Below are 13063 nucleotides of genomic sequence, written 5' to 3'. Positions count from 1 at the left end.
AGTGTAAACAGAGGGAGACAGCCAGCCCGGCTCTGTCCAAGGACAGCAAAGTCCCTCTATTAGCACCAGTAAAGCTCACTAACATTTTGTCTTGTTTCTTAAATCCATACAAAAATGACAATTCGTGGTTTTATGGAGGGTTATGCACGGGACGTTTTTCTTCACTGCTCTCGGCACATAATCCCCCTGTAAAATAACTACATGTCATTTTTATGCTTTTTTGCTTTTCTTTTAACGAGTGCTTGTAGGTGGATTTTGTTGCCCACAAACGAGCGGTTTCCAGATGTTTTGGTGTTTATGCTAGACTAAGCTAACTGTTTCCTGGCTCAGCTTCATATTTAATGGACAGACATGAGAGTTATATCAGTTTTCTCATCTAACTCTTGATAAGGAAGCAAACAAGTGTGTTTCCCAAAATGTCTTTTCCTTTAACATCACTACTCTGAACAAATGTCATTGTTATCACTCCAACATGGTGGCGTGTGCTATAGAGCTTTATTCACAGACTATAGTGCTATGGATATCCAGCCCCCTAAAAAGATTATGGACACCTCATAGTGTATTCATTCATTGATCATGCTCTTATTGACCTGCCATCCCCTCATATCCCAACTCATCTCACCCATCATATAACACTTCCTGTCTGTGTCTCATCCATCACCTCCAGTTCCATCCGTAGCCCTGGTGAGGGGAAGCCGACCTTTCACAGGAGAAGGTACTAATAAATCACATTCATCAGTTCATGTATTGTAAAGACTGACCTGTTGCTAGGTGATGTGCAATGAGAACATTAATTTAAGTGTAGCCTTTGTGGTTTCCCCCCTATCTTTAATGTATGCTTGCTGAACTGCTGCTGCATTGTGCTCCATCCCCGCAGGCTACTGCACTGAAAAATGTCGCTCTTGTTTCACCCCTTGGAATGTGCAAGAAATACTGTGGCAAATAGATGGTTGAGACACACTGGTGTTTTGTATTGCAGTGGTAATAACAAGCAGCCACACAGAAAGAGGGAAGAGGGGAGTTTAGCTCTGCAGGCTCAGAGGACTGTGTTGGCCAGAGATTTGGAACAGGGTTTTGTTGTTTTGTTTTTGTTTTTTTATTTTTTTTTTTTGGTGTAATAAGTTCCTGTTGGGAGGGAATTTTTAAAGACAGTAAAGACATCAGAGGATTTTTGAATTCAGTCCTGGAGGAGATGGTGTGCCACAGCAGTGAAAACAGGATGGAAGTTGCAAGAATGGCTATTGACTGTATGAAAAACTGCACTGGCAGCAATGAAGAAAGGGTCAGTCTCATCCACGATCAAGTGATCTTGATGCTATGACCCAGAGTGAGGTTGTTTAGAATGAGCCAAACCCTGTGAGGATGATCTTGCGGCTGTAATTGGCCAAAGCCTCTGTAGAGCGGGCTGATGATAGCGGTCATAAGTGTATTAATCTGTCACTTCCACTCTATATGAGTGGATTCCATTGGTACTTGAATGAGCCAATGAGAGACAGCGTCGGTCAGTTTTTTAGGTCAGACATGCCAGTCAGCGATTTCTCAAATTGAATTTAATCTTGTTCTTCTGTAATATTTCGATGTCAATCTGATTCCTATTCAGAGATTCTTGGTACTGGTTATTCTCTACAGTTAGCTATATTTGCATCACAGCTAAAACCAGACCAATACTGGAATAATGCCGATAGATTGTTGATATTTGAGCTGTGAAAGACATTTATTGACCAGGTTCTTCCTTATTTGAGATTATTTTATTTATTCCTTTAGTTTTCACTTATACAAAATTTGGTTAGTAAAGAATTTAGATCAAGACCCTGTGGTGGGCAACAACCTAAAAACATATTGTATCCTAAACATATGTGTAGTGATACAGATATAACTGTGAAGAGCTAATAATGAGCACTTATATCAGCTGCCTCTCTATCTGCCAGATTATAACTAAGTCATGGCTCTTATGGTTAGAGACGGCTGCTCTAACTGGGCCACATCAGTTACCACAGTGCAGTGTTACAGTACCTATGCTATTTTAACAGTTCTGCATTTCTGGGAAACAACTTGAGTTCAAGTTAATTTCCTGTCTGCTATTGATGTTATGATAACACTGCAGCAGGAAATAAACTGGAACACAATTGCATTATTTATGTTTGACTGTGTGAAATGATCAGCTGTAGACAGTAGACTGTACTATATACAGCAGTAGTTCTGTTGTGGCAGAACATTGTCACTCTTCTCAGACATCCCTGTAACCCCTGTCCTTCTCAGATCCTCCTGTCTACATCACTAGTCCTCTGCCATATGTGCTTGTCCATCTTCCCATCACTCCTCTTTATCTCCACCTCCATTCTTCTCCTGACTAACCCCTCCACCTCAAACTCTGTTAGCATCAGCTGGTGCCCTCCCGATGCTCCCCACAGCCATGGTGTGGAAGTAGTTAGTTCCTTCAGGTACTGTGTGTGTGTTTGGTGTGTGTGCGCGTGCCCGTATGTGCGTACATGCGTACGTGCATGCGTGCGTGTGTGTGTGCTGTTTCATTTTCTTTGTCTTGCAAAGAGCACATGACGTACTTTGAATTAGGTGTATTTAAATGCTGCTTGATTTGCATTTGCCGTTGTTATGGGCGTACATACCTGTGTGCATGCATGGATGCCCTGCCCAGTCAGTGAGTCAGTAACTTCCTGCAGCGGAGAGCTGCTGGTGTTATTCATGTTTCAGTGATGAGGACCTTCTGCTCTATAGGAAAGTATGTAATAATACTGGCAGGAAAGCGGCTTTAATATGACAAATATAGTCATCTACATTCACAGCCCTGAGGATAGGTGAGTGCTGCTCCATCACTGGTCACTGATAATTACCAAGTCATGGTTCTTTTGGTCCAGTTTAGGTTAGTGATGTTTGAATGTGTTGGACTGATGATTTACTGGATAATGGAGTGCCATATAGACCCAAGGGCTGGAGATAAGAGAGATTTACTGCTGGAGCTTTAACTATCACAGAGTCTGTCCTGAAGCGAATAGAGCTGCAGCCGCGCAGCATAGCTCATCCTGAAATGTAGCTGTAGTTTTCTTCTCCATAATCATTGTATTGGATTTTTCAAGGCCTCTTATTTCCAGTCATAGATCGATGTAATAGGGTTTGTAAATCACAGCTGCAGAGCTCTCTATGCTGATGCTGATGTTGAAAATCATTTGCTGCTGCTTCAGCTGTAAATCTGCTCCGAAGCCCAGTGATAACTCAGCTGGCTAAACACTGTGCAGGACCAGCTGTGTGGTGTGCATGTCTGTCAACAGGTGCATGTGTGCATGTCTCTGTGTTTGTTTGATGCAGCACTAGTTGTGTGTAACAAGAAAACTGTAACGAGTGGAGTGCACAGGGCAGTCGGTTCCTCCTTCACTGAGGTCACCTCTTGCTTTCTGTTTGCCCAAACAGCTACAGCCTGGAGGGGCTCAGTGGGGGGCCAGAAGAGCTGAGGGGCCCCACCACCCAGGGGCCCCGAATCCTAGAGCCCTTAAGGATGCCCCGACAGGACAGCGATGACAGGGGCTCACTGGTTTCCCTGACAGAGGAGCAGGAGGAGCTGGGGGATCATGGCAGACTTCATGACCCGGTCAGCTGACACACACACACACACACACACACACACACACACACACACGCACACACACACACACACACACACACACACACACACACACACGGTCTCATCAAGTTTGTCCTTTAGATGTCATATCTTCATACGTTCACACATTGGGCCCAGAGGGATCCTCATCCTCAGAAACATCCTCCGACTAATTCACACGAGAGGATAGATGGATTTGAAAAGCTCGTACATAAACAACAGTCGGGGGAAATTTGAAACTTTCCAGTTTGGGGATTAGTAAGATTTAATAACATGACTTTCCTCAGGCGGCTTGACTCCACTCTCATTGAATTTAAAAACAAATTGTGAACACAACATCACAAATCATTTGTCAAGTTTCTCCTTTTAGGTTTTTGTTCCTGTTTCCTTTTTTCCTTTTTAGTGACTGGTGATGTTTTGTTCCACGTTACATCTGCCTTCGTTACTTCTTCTTTTTTTTTTTTTCTTTTACAATGACATTCAACCTCAGACTGAACCTTGCGTCTTCTCCTGCAGAAATCGCGGCGGTATCGGCCTCTGCGAAACAGCTGTCCTCCCATGTCCCTGCCCCTCACCAAGTCTGTATCCATGCTCGCCATCAGCCAGAGAGACATCGATGGTGGGTGTCAAGCTGAGAAGCTGCTTTTCTTTCAGTGATTCACTATCTAGATCATGGCCAATACTTCAATACTTCAGCGTCTTTGATCTCTTCATCAATATATTCCTCTCTATTATCCTGCTTTGATGTGATAAGATGGTAAAAACTGCAAGTAGCACACATTAAATAAGTCAATAAGTGGTAAATTTCTAACATGCAGGATTTCAAATTTGCTTCTAAGTGAACTTCACATGCTCATATTACTGTATTATTATCCAGTATGAGTCATTTTTAAAATGTAGAATTCATTATCTTGTCCCAGTATTAACCCCAAGAACGATGGAGAAAGCTGGATGCGTAAATGGAAAGATATCGTGTTGGTAAAAATAGAAAATAAAAATGTTCCCTTTTACAGAGTTGCTAACCATTTCAGCTGTTAGGTATTACAGTTTTTTCTTTATCTTGACATTTCTACCTCCCATCCCTCGTCCTCACTACTTTTATGAAGTCACTTAAATGATCTGTTCTTGCTCTGGCTCTTTCCTCACTGCCGCCGCCCGTCCCCCTCAGCAGTGGGTCGCCTGAGACGTAAGAGGCGAATCTCCTTCTCTTTCAACCTTTCCCCAATCCTCACCAAATCTAAGTCTCAGTTCGTTTACGGGGATTCTTCGTCTAGCGATGATGAGGATAACTTAAGTGAGTACTGTAAACGTAGCTGCAGTAGGAAATAGCTGTGATGTCAGAACCCGAACGCTACCTGCTCCTGTTAGAGGTGTCATTACTACTCACTGTGTGAATATGAAAGTAATGATGGCTTATGCTGCTGAAAAGGGTCCAAGGTTGTGTTTTGATCAAGGCACACAGTTACACACTTAAAACCTTCATAGACAAGTAGTTAGCTGAGTGCCCAGATTTATGTCCACACGTGACTGGAAGTAGTGTCTGTATGCACACCTCTCTGGAAGTGTCAAAAGGATTTCTAGAGCCGCTCAGACAGACGAAAACAAAGTTGGCTGAAGGAAAACTGGCTGCACTGAAAAAAAAATTATAATTTTCAATCGCAAAATACACATAACGGATTGTACTGAATATTATGTGTAGTGTAAACTTTGGTACGACCTTTCAGTTTTTACAGTTTTGAACTGGGTGAGGGCTCGCTGTAGGATTTATGCTGTTGCAGCTGAGCCTGAACAAAACTAGATACTGAAGGCAGATGAAGCCCAAAAGTTCAGATGCAACAAACTTTTCATAAGGAAACCACTAATTACTGCTGATATTAAGCTGCTTGCAGTGTGGATGTGCAATTAGGCTCAGCTTGTAGCAGAATCACTGGTGTAGAAACCCACCTTTCACCTAGGCTGCAGACTTTGTGTTAATAATTCCAGCTGACAGCATTAAATAAGACCTTGGCTTCTCTCGTCCTCCAGCCAGCCCAATATTTAGCTGACCTTTACTTAAATCAGACTTTGGTTTGTCTATTTGCAAAAAAACAAAACAAAAGAAAAGAAATGCAATCAGTAGAGAAATAGGAAAAGAGTGATCATAAACAGTGCAGGTGAACTGAAGGAGCCCTTTCTTCCCTCCAGATAATGTGAGCCTGTCACCTTTAGTCAAAGACACGGAGCCATTCTCTCCCTTTTTTTTTTTTTAATCTGTGAGATATTTCCATTAGTGTTCTGTTTTCTCCACTGTGTTTTTGGCAACACAGGGAGGCCAAGACTTTGTCCTCATTATCCTGTTTTTGGGTTTTGACTTTCTGATGCAGAGCAGCCGAGTCAGGCTTTGCATATTTCTGTGTTTTGGTAGAAATGATTGTTTACAGGGAGGCAGAGTAGTTCCTCAGCAAAGATGCATGCCTACGTTCAACTAATGCCAAATCAGTAGACCGCGGTGATTTTTTTTTTTTGGTAAATACTTAACTGCATGCATATGTGTAATCAGATTAAACTACAACTAGGTCAGAGATTTATTGAGTAATATCAACATTTTGACAGTTAACTGAGGCCAGGAAATCTGAATTAGCATAATAGGGAGTTTGGGTTGAAAAAGCTAGCAACAACCATTGTAGCTTTGTGTGATTGGCTGAATAGCCAAGACACAGAAGAAATTAAATGTAGTTATGTATTGAGATCATCATTTTTTGCGTGGGGGAGAAAAAACTGACTCTGTATTTGGAGAGTTCATGAGGTTGGGTGTCTGTGCAGCCAGAGATATTTTGGCGCCAGTATCCAGCAGCCATTAATGGCACTGGATCTAAAGGCAGAGCTGGCGTCAGCTTTTGGCCTTTTTTGCCTGCCGCCCTCATCGGTGCCAGAGTCATTTTGTTGTCAGCCTGCACACACCTCCACGAGGGTAACTAGAGGTTAAGTACTTTGCTTAAGGGCATTATTCTGTTCTCTGTCCGGTCCCTGTAGCCAGGACATGAACTGACAGCCTTCTGGTCTAAAAAAAAGGTTTTATTAACCATCAGGTCAGTAGGGTCACTCAGTTACTTCAGGGAAACCAGGACGACACAGTGGCAAGTTTTCTCTACCTTAAATAGAGGCAGGAAGGACAATTTCCACCTTGGACAACAAAAATAGCAAAGAAAAAACACCCTTGTCCTATTTATACCACTGTCCTACTGCTCACATCCTCTCTCATTTCTTTCCAGGTATGAGGTCGTTTTCCAGCACCTCTGGGTCACTAGCATACAGGTCAGTCCAGCTCTGTACCTACACATTACCAGAAAACACAGCTTTAGGTTTCAGACCTTTATGGTCCTTTAAAGAAACTGTGTAGAGAGAGTCTTGAAGCAGAGCCATTCTCAGAATGTGTGAACAGGTAAGTGCCTTGTGAATGCAGCTGTTTATGGATAAAATTATACATGTGTGTGCACGTTTGTGTTCCAGTATATCAGAGGAGGAGCCTGGGCCTCTGCGGAGCGACACTGAGGGAAAGGGTGCGACGAAAGTCAGCCGGACCTTCAGCTACCTCAAAAACAAGATGTACAAAAAGACCAGGGTGAGCGAACATGACGTTTTTTCTTTTTCTTTAATAAAGCTGTGTTATACTCTGTTTACTACACTTCACTATATACTATTTACTGCACTGTTTCTCATAGCAGTGCCTTCATGTGTGCAGTGTGCTTTGGCAAAATTCTGTCTTTTTTCATAGCCCTCTCCTCCTTAAACATTTATTCCTTCAAGCTAGGATGACTGAACAGCAGGCTGCTTTTCAGCCTCACACTGCTCCACATTCACATGTCTGCACACATCTATACTGGAAGCTGCCCTGTGCATCTTCTCCTATCGGTCTCTGTGCAGCTCCAGTCGGACAGCTGGAGGGTTATGTATCTTGCTTTAGGGCAAGTCAGTGTTTCTTGTAACTTCCCCCATTTCCCCAGTAGGTTTGGTTTTGAGCCCACAACATTTTCTGGTCACAGACCTGAATCTCGGGTGTGTGATGTGGTCAAAGTCACCTTTATTTTACATCCAGTACAAAGCCATGTGAGGTGATTGGCCTAAAATGTCATTTTCTATGAGAATATACGAGTTATTTCTAACTGCATTGTGAGCAATGATAATCCTGAATCCCTCGCACTGATAACAGAGTGTCTGCAGGTCTTTAAAACCCTAAAAAATAATTGAATACAGTTTCCTCAGAAGGCCCTAGAAGGTATCAAAAAGTCTTAAATTTAATTTACAAAGGTCTTAAATACTTCCCCTTGCCTGCCATAGGCTGTAATGTTAGTTATAAAATGTTTTTGTATCCAGCTGCAGGCTGTCAGCAGACATACGGCTATAAAGTAAAAGTGGGGTTGTTGCAACAGTAGACTGTGCACAGTGAAGGCAGCACCATCAGATCTATAGCAAGTACTGTCACCCAACACACAAATGTAATATATGTACATAGATTGAATTTCCATGTATGAAATACATATACAAAAATAAAAACATATATGTAAAAATTATATATAAAATCTATAAGGAATTGAAACATTTTCATATATTGACATATATGTCCAGCCCATACAAATATGTATTTTTATATATGTATGCTTATATTGAAGACATATGTAAAATACATAAATATCTATCCCAAAGCCTGTCAATATATGTTAATATTATATACACAGGGTTTCAAAAGTCTGAGACCACCTTCCTAGAATGGGAAGATAGACATGTTTAAAATGAATGAGAGATTAATAAGAAAAATGTATATGAGCATATAGAATTTTTATATGTATGATGTTTTAATACATTTGCATATATTAATTAAATGTGCATATAGAGATTGTACTATGGCTATTTCATATACGACTGAACGAATTTGTCATTTTTAAATTTCTAATCCATCTGTCTATGTTATGTTGCTAACAAATAAATAATTCAAGGCGATTATGTTAATTATCTTTGTCTATTATGGAAAAAAAAATGTGGTGAACCCTGTAAGTGGGTGTGCACAGCTTTCTGTAAATGTGCCGCCCTTGAAAAGAGACACTGAGGGGTGAACAGGAAGTAAAGCAGGAAGGCGGAGTGAGTTTTTGTTCTATAATCTCTTTTCTAATCTCAGTCGTTGCTTCGCTTTTAAAGTGACAGAGCTCTGAAGCCTGTGGCTGCTTGCTGCCTGTCAAAGATCAAAATTATTGATCAGCATGTTATAGAATCCAAAACAATTAGCAAAGCTTTGATGTTCAGATTGGACTCATTTTGGCTGTGACAGTCCTCGCCAGACTTGTTGGATTGCCTCCATAATTGACAAAATGTATTCAGTGACAATTAATGCAGTTACTAACCAAATTAAAACATTTCTTTATTGAATTAATGTGAACAAGAAATAAAGAATGAAAAGCGTTCAAATGTCTAAATCATTTCTCACTGCTGATCTGGTTTTGGATGTACTGTAGAGATCCAGGTTTGGCACAGTATCAGAAGTCTGAGACATACTGTAGTTTGTGAGGTGTTGTCATAACGTCTGCACCAGAGTGAAGGATCGTTGCAGAAATAGCACCTCCTGCAGCGATCCAGCCACTTCCTCATTGCAGCTTTTCTGATGCAGCCTCATTGCTGCTAGCAGATTCAGCCACTCAGCCACAGTCAGGGATGTTATACAGGAGATTCACAGGGAGCCATGGATTCTCACTGAGATGGAAGGGCTGGCTGGAGGTAGGCTAACAGAGAGCTCTGCTTTCCCAGTCAAATTGTAGAGAAAGAGACTGTCACAATATCATGTTAGAAGTGACTGGTGCTCCCTTCTGGGCTGATGTCTTTTTCAAGTGAAGTCATTGCCTGTTATGTTATTTTTCACTCGAATGTCTTCTTGTTTAAATCTCTGGTTTAGATGTCACAAGTGATTACTTCCTCTGTTGTGTTTGCTTGTAGCCATAAGAAATGTGCTGAGAATCTTTGCTCTTTGTGTTCTTCCAATAAGTTGAACTGTTTGAACTTTTTTAGATATGAACAGGCCTAATATCTCAAAAATGATTCTTACTGCAGAGAAGAATACTTTTATGGGGCTTCTAGTTCATAGAGGCTTTTCAGTGCGTTTCACCACTGGTGAGGCAGCTGTTGTTGCAGGAAGTGAGAACGAATGCCGAGCGTTGAAATGGCTGTGAAACATGCAGGCTCACTGTGGTCCAGTCAACCTTATGGTATCTTGAATTGTATGAACCGAATGAGCTCTTGTATGTCAGAGTTCTGTGGTCCCCTCAAACCAAGAGGCCCAGGGCTGCCCATTAAAACAAGCTGGAAACTCCATTTTCCCATTTCCTCTGGGTTTGGGTGGAGGCTCTGTGATGTAAATCCAAGAGAATAAGAGCTCTGTTCTTCTCTGCATCACTTTTATGGGATTGTGATTCAACGCAGCGTAAAGAGATGATCAACAGCTGAGGATGACCTCGTCCATTAATGCAGAGGCAGCAGAAAGACCGCCCTGTTATTGAAAGGTCAAAGATTTGATTCCCAGACAGTGTGTCTCCATCAGTAGTCACTCATCCTGCAGGAGCGTCTCCCCCTGCTCATTCATTAGAGGATGGTATGAATAGAAGCTTTTGCAATAGCTGAGAAAACAACATATGTAATATGAAGATTTGCTATAAATGGCTACTGTTTGTGCTGCTTTACCCTCATCTCTGAGATTATAGCAACATCTACAAGTGACATCTACCAACTGATCAAATTATCTTAGTCTTAGAAAGAAAAGCTGCCTGAAACAAAAACGCACTACATTTAAAACAGTAACAGTAATGAGACACTTTGTTGTCAGCGTAAATAATGCATCACTTAATATGCAAAGCCCCCTGCTGTGTAGTACATCAGGATAATAATGTCGCTCTGCTGGATTCAGACTGGAATTTAACATAATCAGCCGGACAAATGCACAGATATTTTGTCGATGTCTGCTACATTAGTCCAAACTAAGCACAAGTCTAATTTCTTCCTAAACATCTAATTGGCTGAGATAATAGTTTAAGTAGTTGTTGAAGTAGTCGGTTTGTGTCCTTAACCACGATAACTCCGTCTGTGCAGGAGAAGGAGCGAGACAAAAGGGAGAAAGACAAGGAGGGGAAAGAGAAGGACAAGAAGACTGTGAATGGTCATGTGTTCACGCCAGTCGGTTCGGCCCAGGCAGCCCAGTGTTCCCAGTGCAATAAGGCTTTCAACAGCAAAGAGGCTTTCCACTGCGCACGTACGTATCTTTGTTCATGTCTTTTTCCTTCTTTTTTTTTTTTTTTTTTTTTTTTGCATTGTTCTTTCACCCCAGGTTTTGTTCTTTTCATTTGTGACTGATAAGTGCTCCTGTTGCTTTAAGTCTAATCAAAGCTCATTAAGTTCTGCGATCCTTTATTAAAACAATTAATTCAACATAAATTCATGTCTGTTACTGAAAATGAACTAAGTTGCACTTACACCCTGTCCTGTCGGAATCATACAGTGAGTGAGTAGAAAAAAGAAACCACAGTGGAAAAAGAAAGGGTCCTCAGTGGACATACATCATCAGACATGAATCATGCTATTCAACTTCCTGCAAAGGCTTAGTCAGTACAATTAACACTTATATTAAAATGTGTGATTAAAAAGTTAAGCCTCATTACTTTGTTTCGCCATTGATCATAATTGGAAAGGCCTGTTAATTCCTTAAAACACTAATAACTTGCATGCATGTTGCACAGTTACCGGGTCAAACCTTGTATGCATCGTCTACTGTACATGGGCAGTTAGCGGTAAGCGGTCCACACTTGTCTGAAAGACGTCTCATGATCTGTATGAAGTAGTGAAACTTCATAAAGAGGTACTTCTAATGTCTCAGTTTCAGCACAGACAAACAAAACCGTTTTTTTTTTTTTTTTGCATTGCTTTCCACTGATGCAGCAGCAGTAGCTCTAAAGAGGATGTAGTTTATTGCACAAGCCTTTTGGCGTAAACCCAGGAAGAACCTAAAAAGGAGAAACCAGTTCTGCAAGAGATCGCAGCAACACAGTGACCCTCTCAGTGGTTACAATCTGCCTCAGATACTCAGAGACTCAGAGAAAAAGAAAAACAGCTCTGGTTGTGTTCAGTCGTTCTGGTTGGGATTATTGGAGCCACAGACGGTTCTGAGGCTGTTTTTTGGAGGATTGTACTCGCAGATGTCTGGCTGGTGTCCATTCAGCAGACAAATAACAGTGATCCTTTGTCTCAGATTAGCTGGAATTAGTTGGACATCCACAAAACACAGCCAAATACCCGATAAGACCATTTAAGAGGAAAAAAATCACTGCAAGAATTTAAGATGGTTTTACTGTGCTGGTTATAGTTTGATATATCACACAATAAACTTATTTTTTTTACTATTATACAAGCACATATTTTCAGGTTATAGGTGGAAATGAAAATGGAACTCTGTTACTGCCCTGTTATATTTGCTGGATGATTTTGTCACCCTGACTGTGACTGTAAATGTGTTGATGTAATCCCAGGAGCGGAAATGTCATGCGCCTTTTAGCATGGATGACTAGGTCAGATAGTGTGTTTGGATTTCACTTGTGCAACACGACAGTTTAAAGCTTTTCTTGTCTTTGAAAATTAGTGGAAACTCGGTGAAGATTGTTCCTCTTGCTGCCACTTCCTGGTCGACAACTTCAGTTTTTCACTTGTATGACAGGTCTCTGCTCTTATAAAATGACCGAGGGTGTAAAATATAAACACTGTATGTTAGTTTCTAAAGGAAAACAGAAGAAATGAGTCTTTGATAGACTGAACGGGATCAGATTACAGAGCAGATCTTATTTTAGCACTCTCACATGATGACCCTTGTTCCAAAATGGTGATTTGGGAATGTTTACATAAATGAAATTTTCCCATGTAATTCAGTTTTTATGCCTGTGTGTCATTCCTCCGCCTATCTCTTTTTTTTTTTTTTTCTTTTCCCTTCATCGTCTATGAGAAGAAGTATTACATCTCGATTGCATCACATGCTTTGCTCCAGTCTGGCTTTCATTAGTGGGCTGGTGGAGTTTCTTGGCCGGCTATGAAAACCAGTCAGAATTTCTAGCCCCCACCTTTCCTCCCCACCTCCATCACCAAGCTCATAGTATTCACTGAGTGTACTGTTGCTTTTCTTTCCAGACTGCAATGCTTCCGTCCACAAGGGCTGCAGGGACAGCTTGCCTCTCTGTGCCAAGGTGAAGATGAAGGTAAAAGTTCCCTCACAGTTACTCCACCACTGATTCTGTAGTTTCCTGTTGTCTTGAAGCCAATATCGATTTGAGCTCGTCATTTATGCTTTTATTCTCTGTTCCTCTGGATAGTTACCCAAGCAGCAGTTTGCAGTACCAGATTCAAGCCCTTTTCCTGGAGTCACTATGAGGAACAAATGTGAGTGTCAAGCCA

General features: G+C 41.3%; 1 protein-coding gene across 7 annotated transcripts in view; it reads left to right on the top strand.

Annotated features, from left to right (window-relative positions):
- The window catches only part of akap13a (A-kinase anchoring protein 13a), a 103583-nt gene that overhangs the window by 66815 nt on the left and 23705 nt on the right, over positions 1 to 13063 (top strand). For 4 of the 7 annotated variants that reach the window (XM_087180221.1, XM_087180223.1, XM_087180222.1 and 1 more), the window contains exons 13-21: positions 668 to 715; positions 2379 to 2441; positions 3424 to 3601; positions 4130 to 4232; positions 6865 to 6907; positions 7103 to 7214; positions 10721 to 10880; positions 12800 to 12867; positions 12982 to 13048. In XM_087180221.1, coding sequence (XP_087036347.1) covers positions 668 to 715; positions 2379 to 2441; positions 3424 to 3601; positions 4130 to 4232; positions 6865 to 6907; positions 7103 to 7214; positions 10721 to 10880; positions 12800 to 12867; positions 12982 to 13048 — 842 coding nt within the window. The remainder of the gene's footprint in view (positions 1 to 667; positions 716 to 2378; positions 2442 to 3423; positions 3602 to 4129; positions 4233 to 6864; positions 6908 to 7102; positions 7215 to 10720; positions 10881 to 12799; positions 12868 to 12981; positions 13049 to 13063) is intronic. The other 3 variants (XM_087180225.1, XM_087180224.1, XM_087180226.1) reach the window with 2 other exon arrangements.

This window comes from Seriola lalandi, unplaced genomic scaffold, assembly GCF_002814215.2.
Source record: "Seriola lalandi dorsalis isolate HSWRI2012SDOR001 ecotype SW California unplaced genomic scaffold, Sedor1 jcf7180002054898, whole genome shotgun sequence".
NCBI lineage: Eukaryota > Metazoa > Chordata > Actinopteri > Carangiformes > Carangidae > Seriola > Seriola lalandi.
The sequence above is the reverse complement of the archived record's forward strand: the minus strand, read 5'-3'. Positions and strand labels throughout refer to the sequence as shown.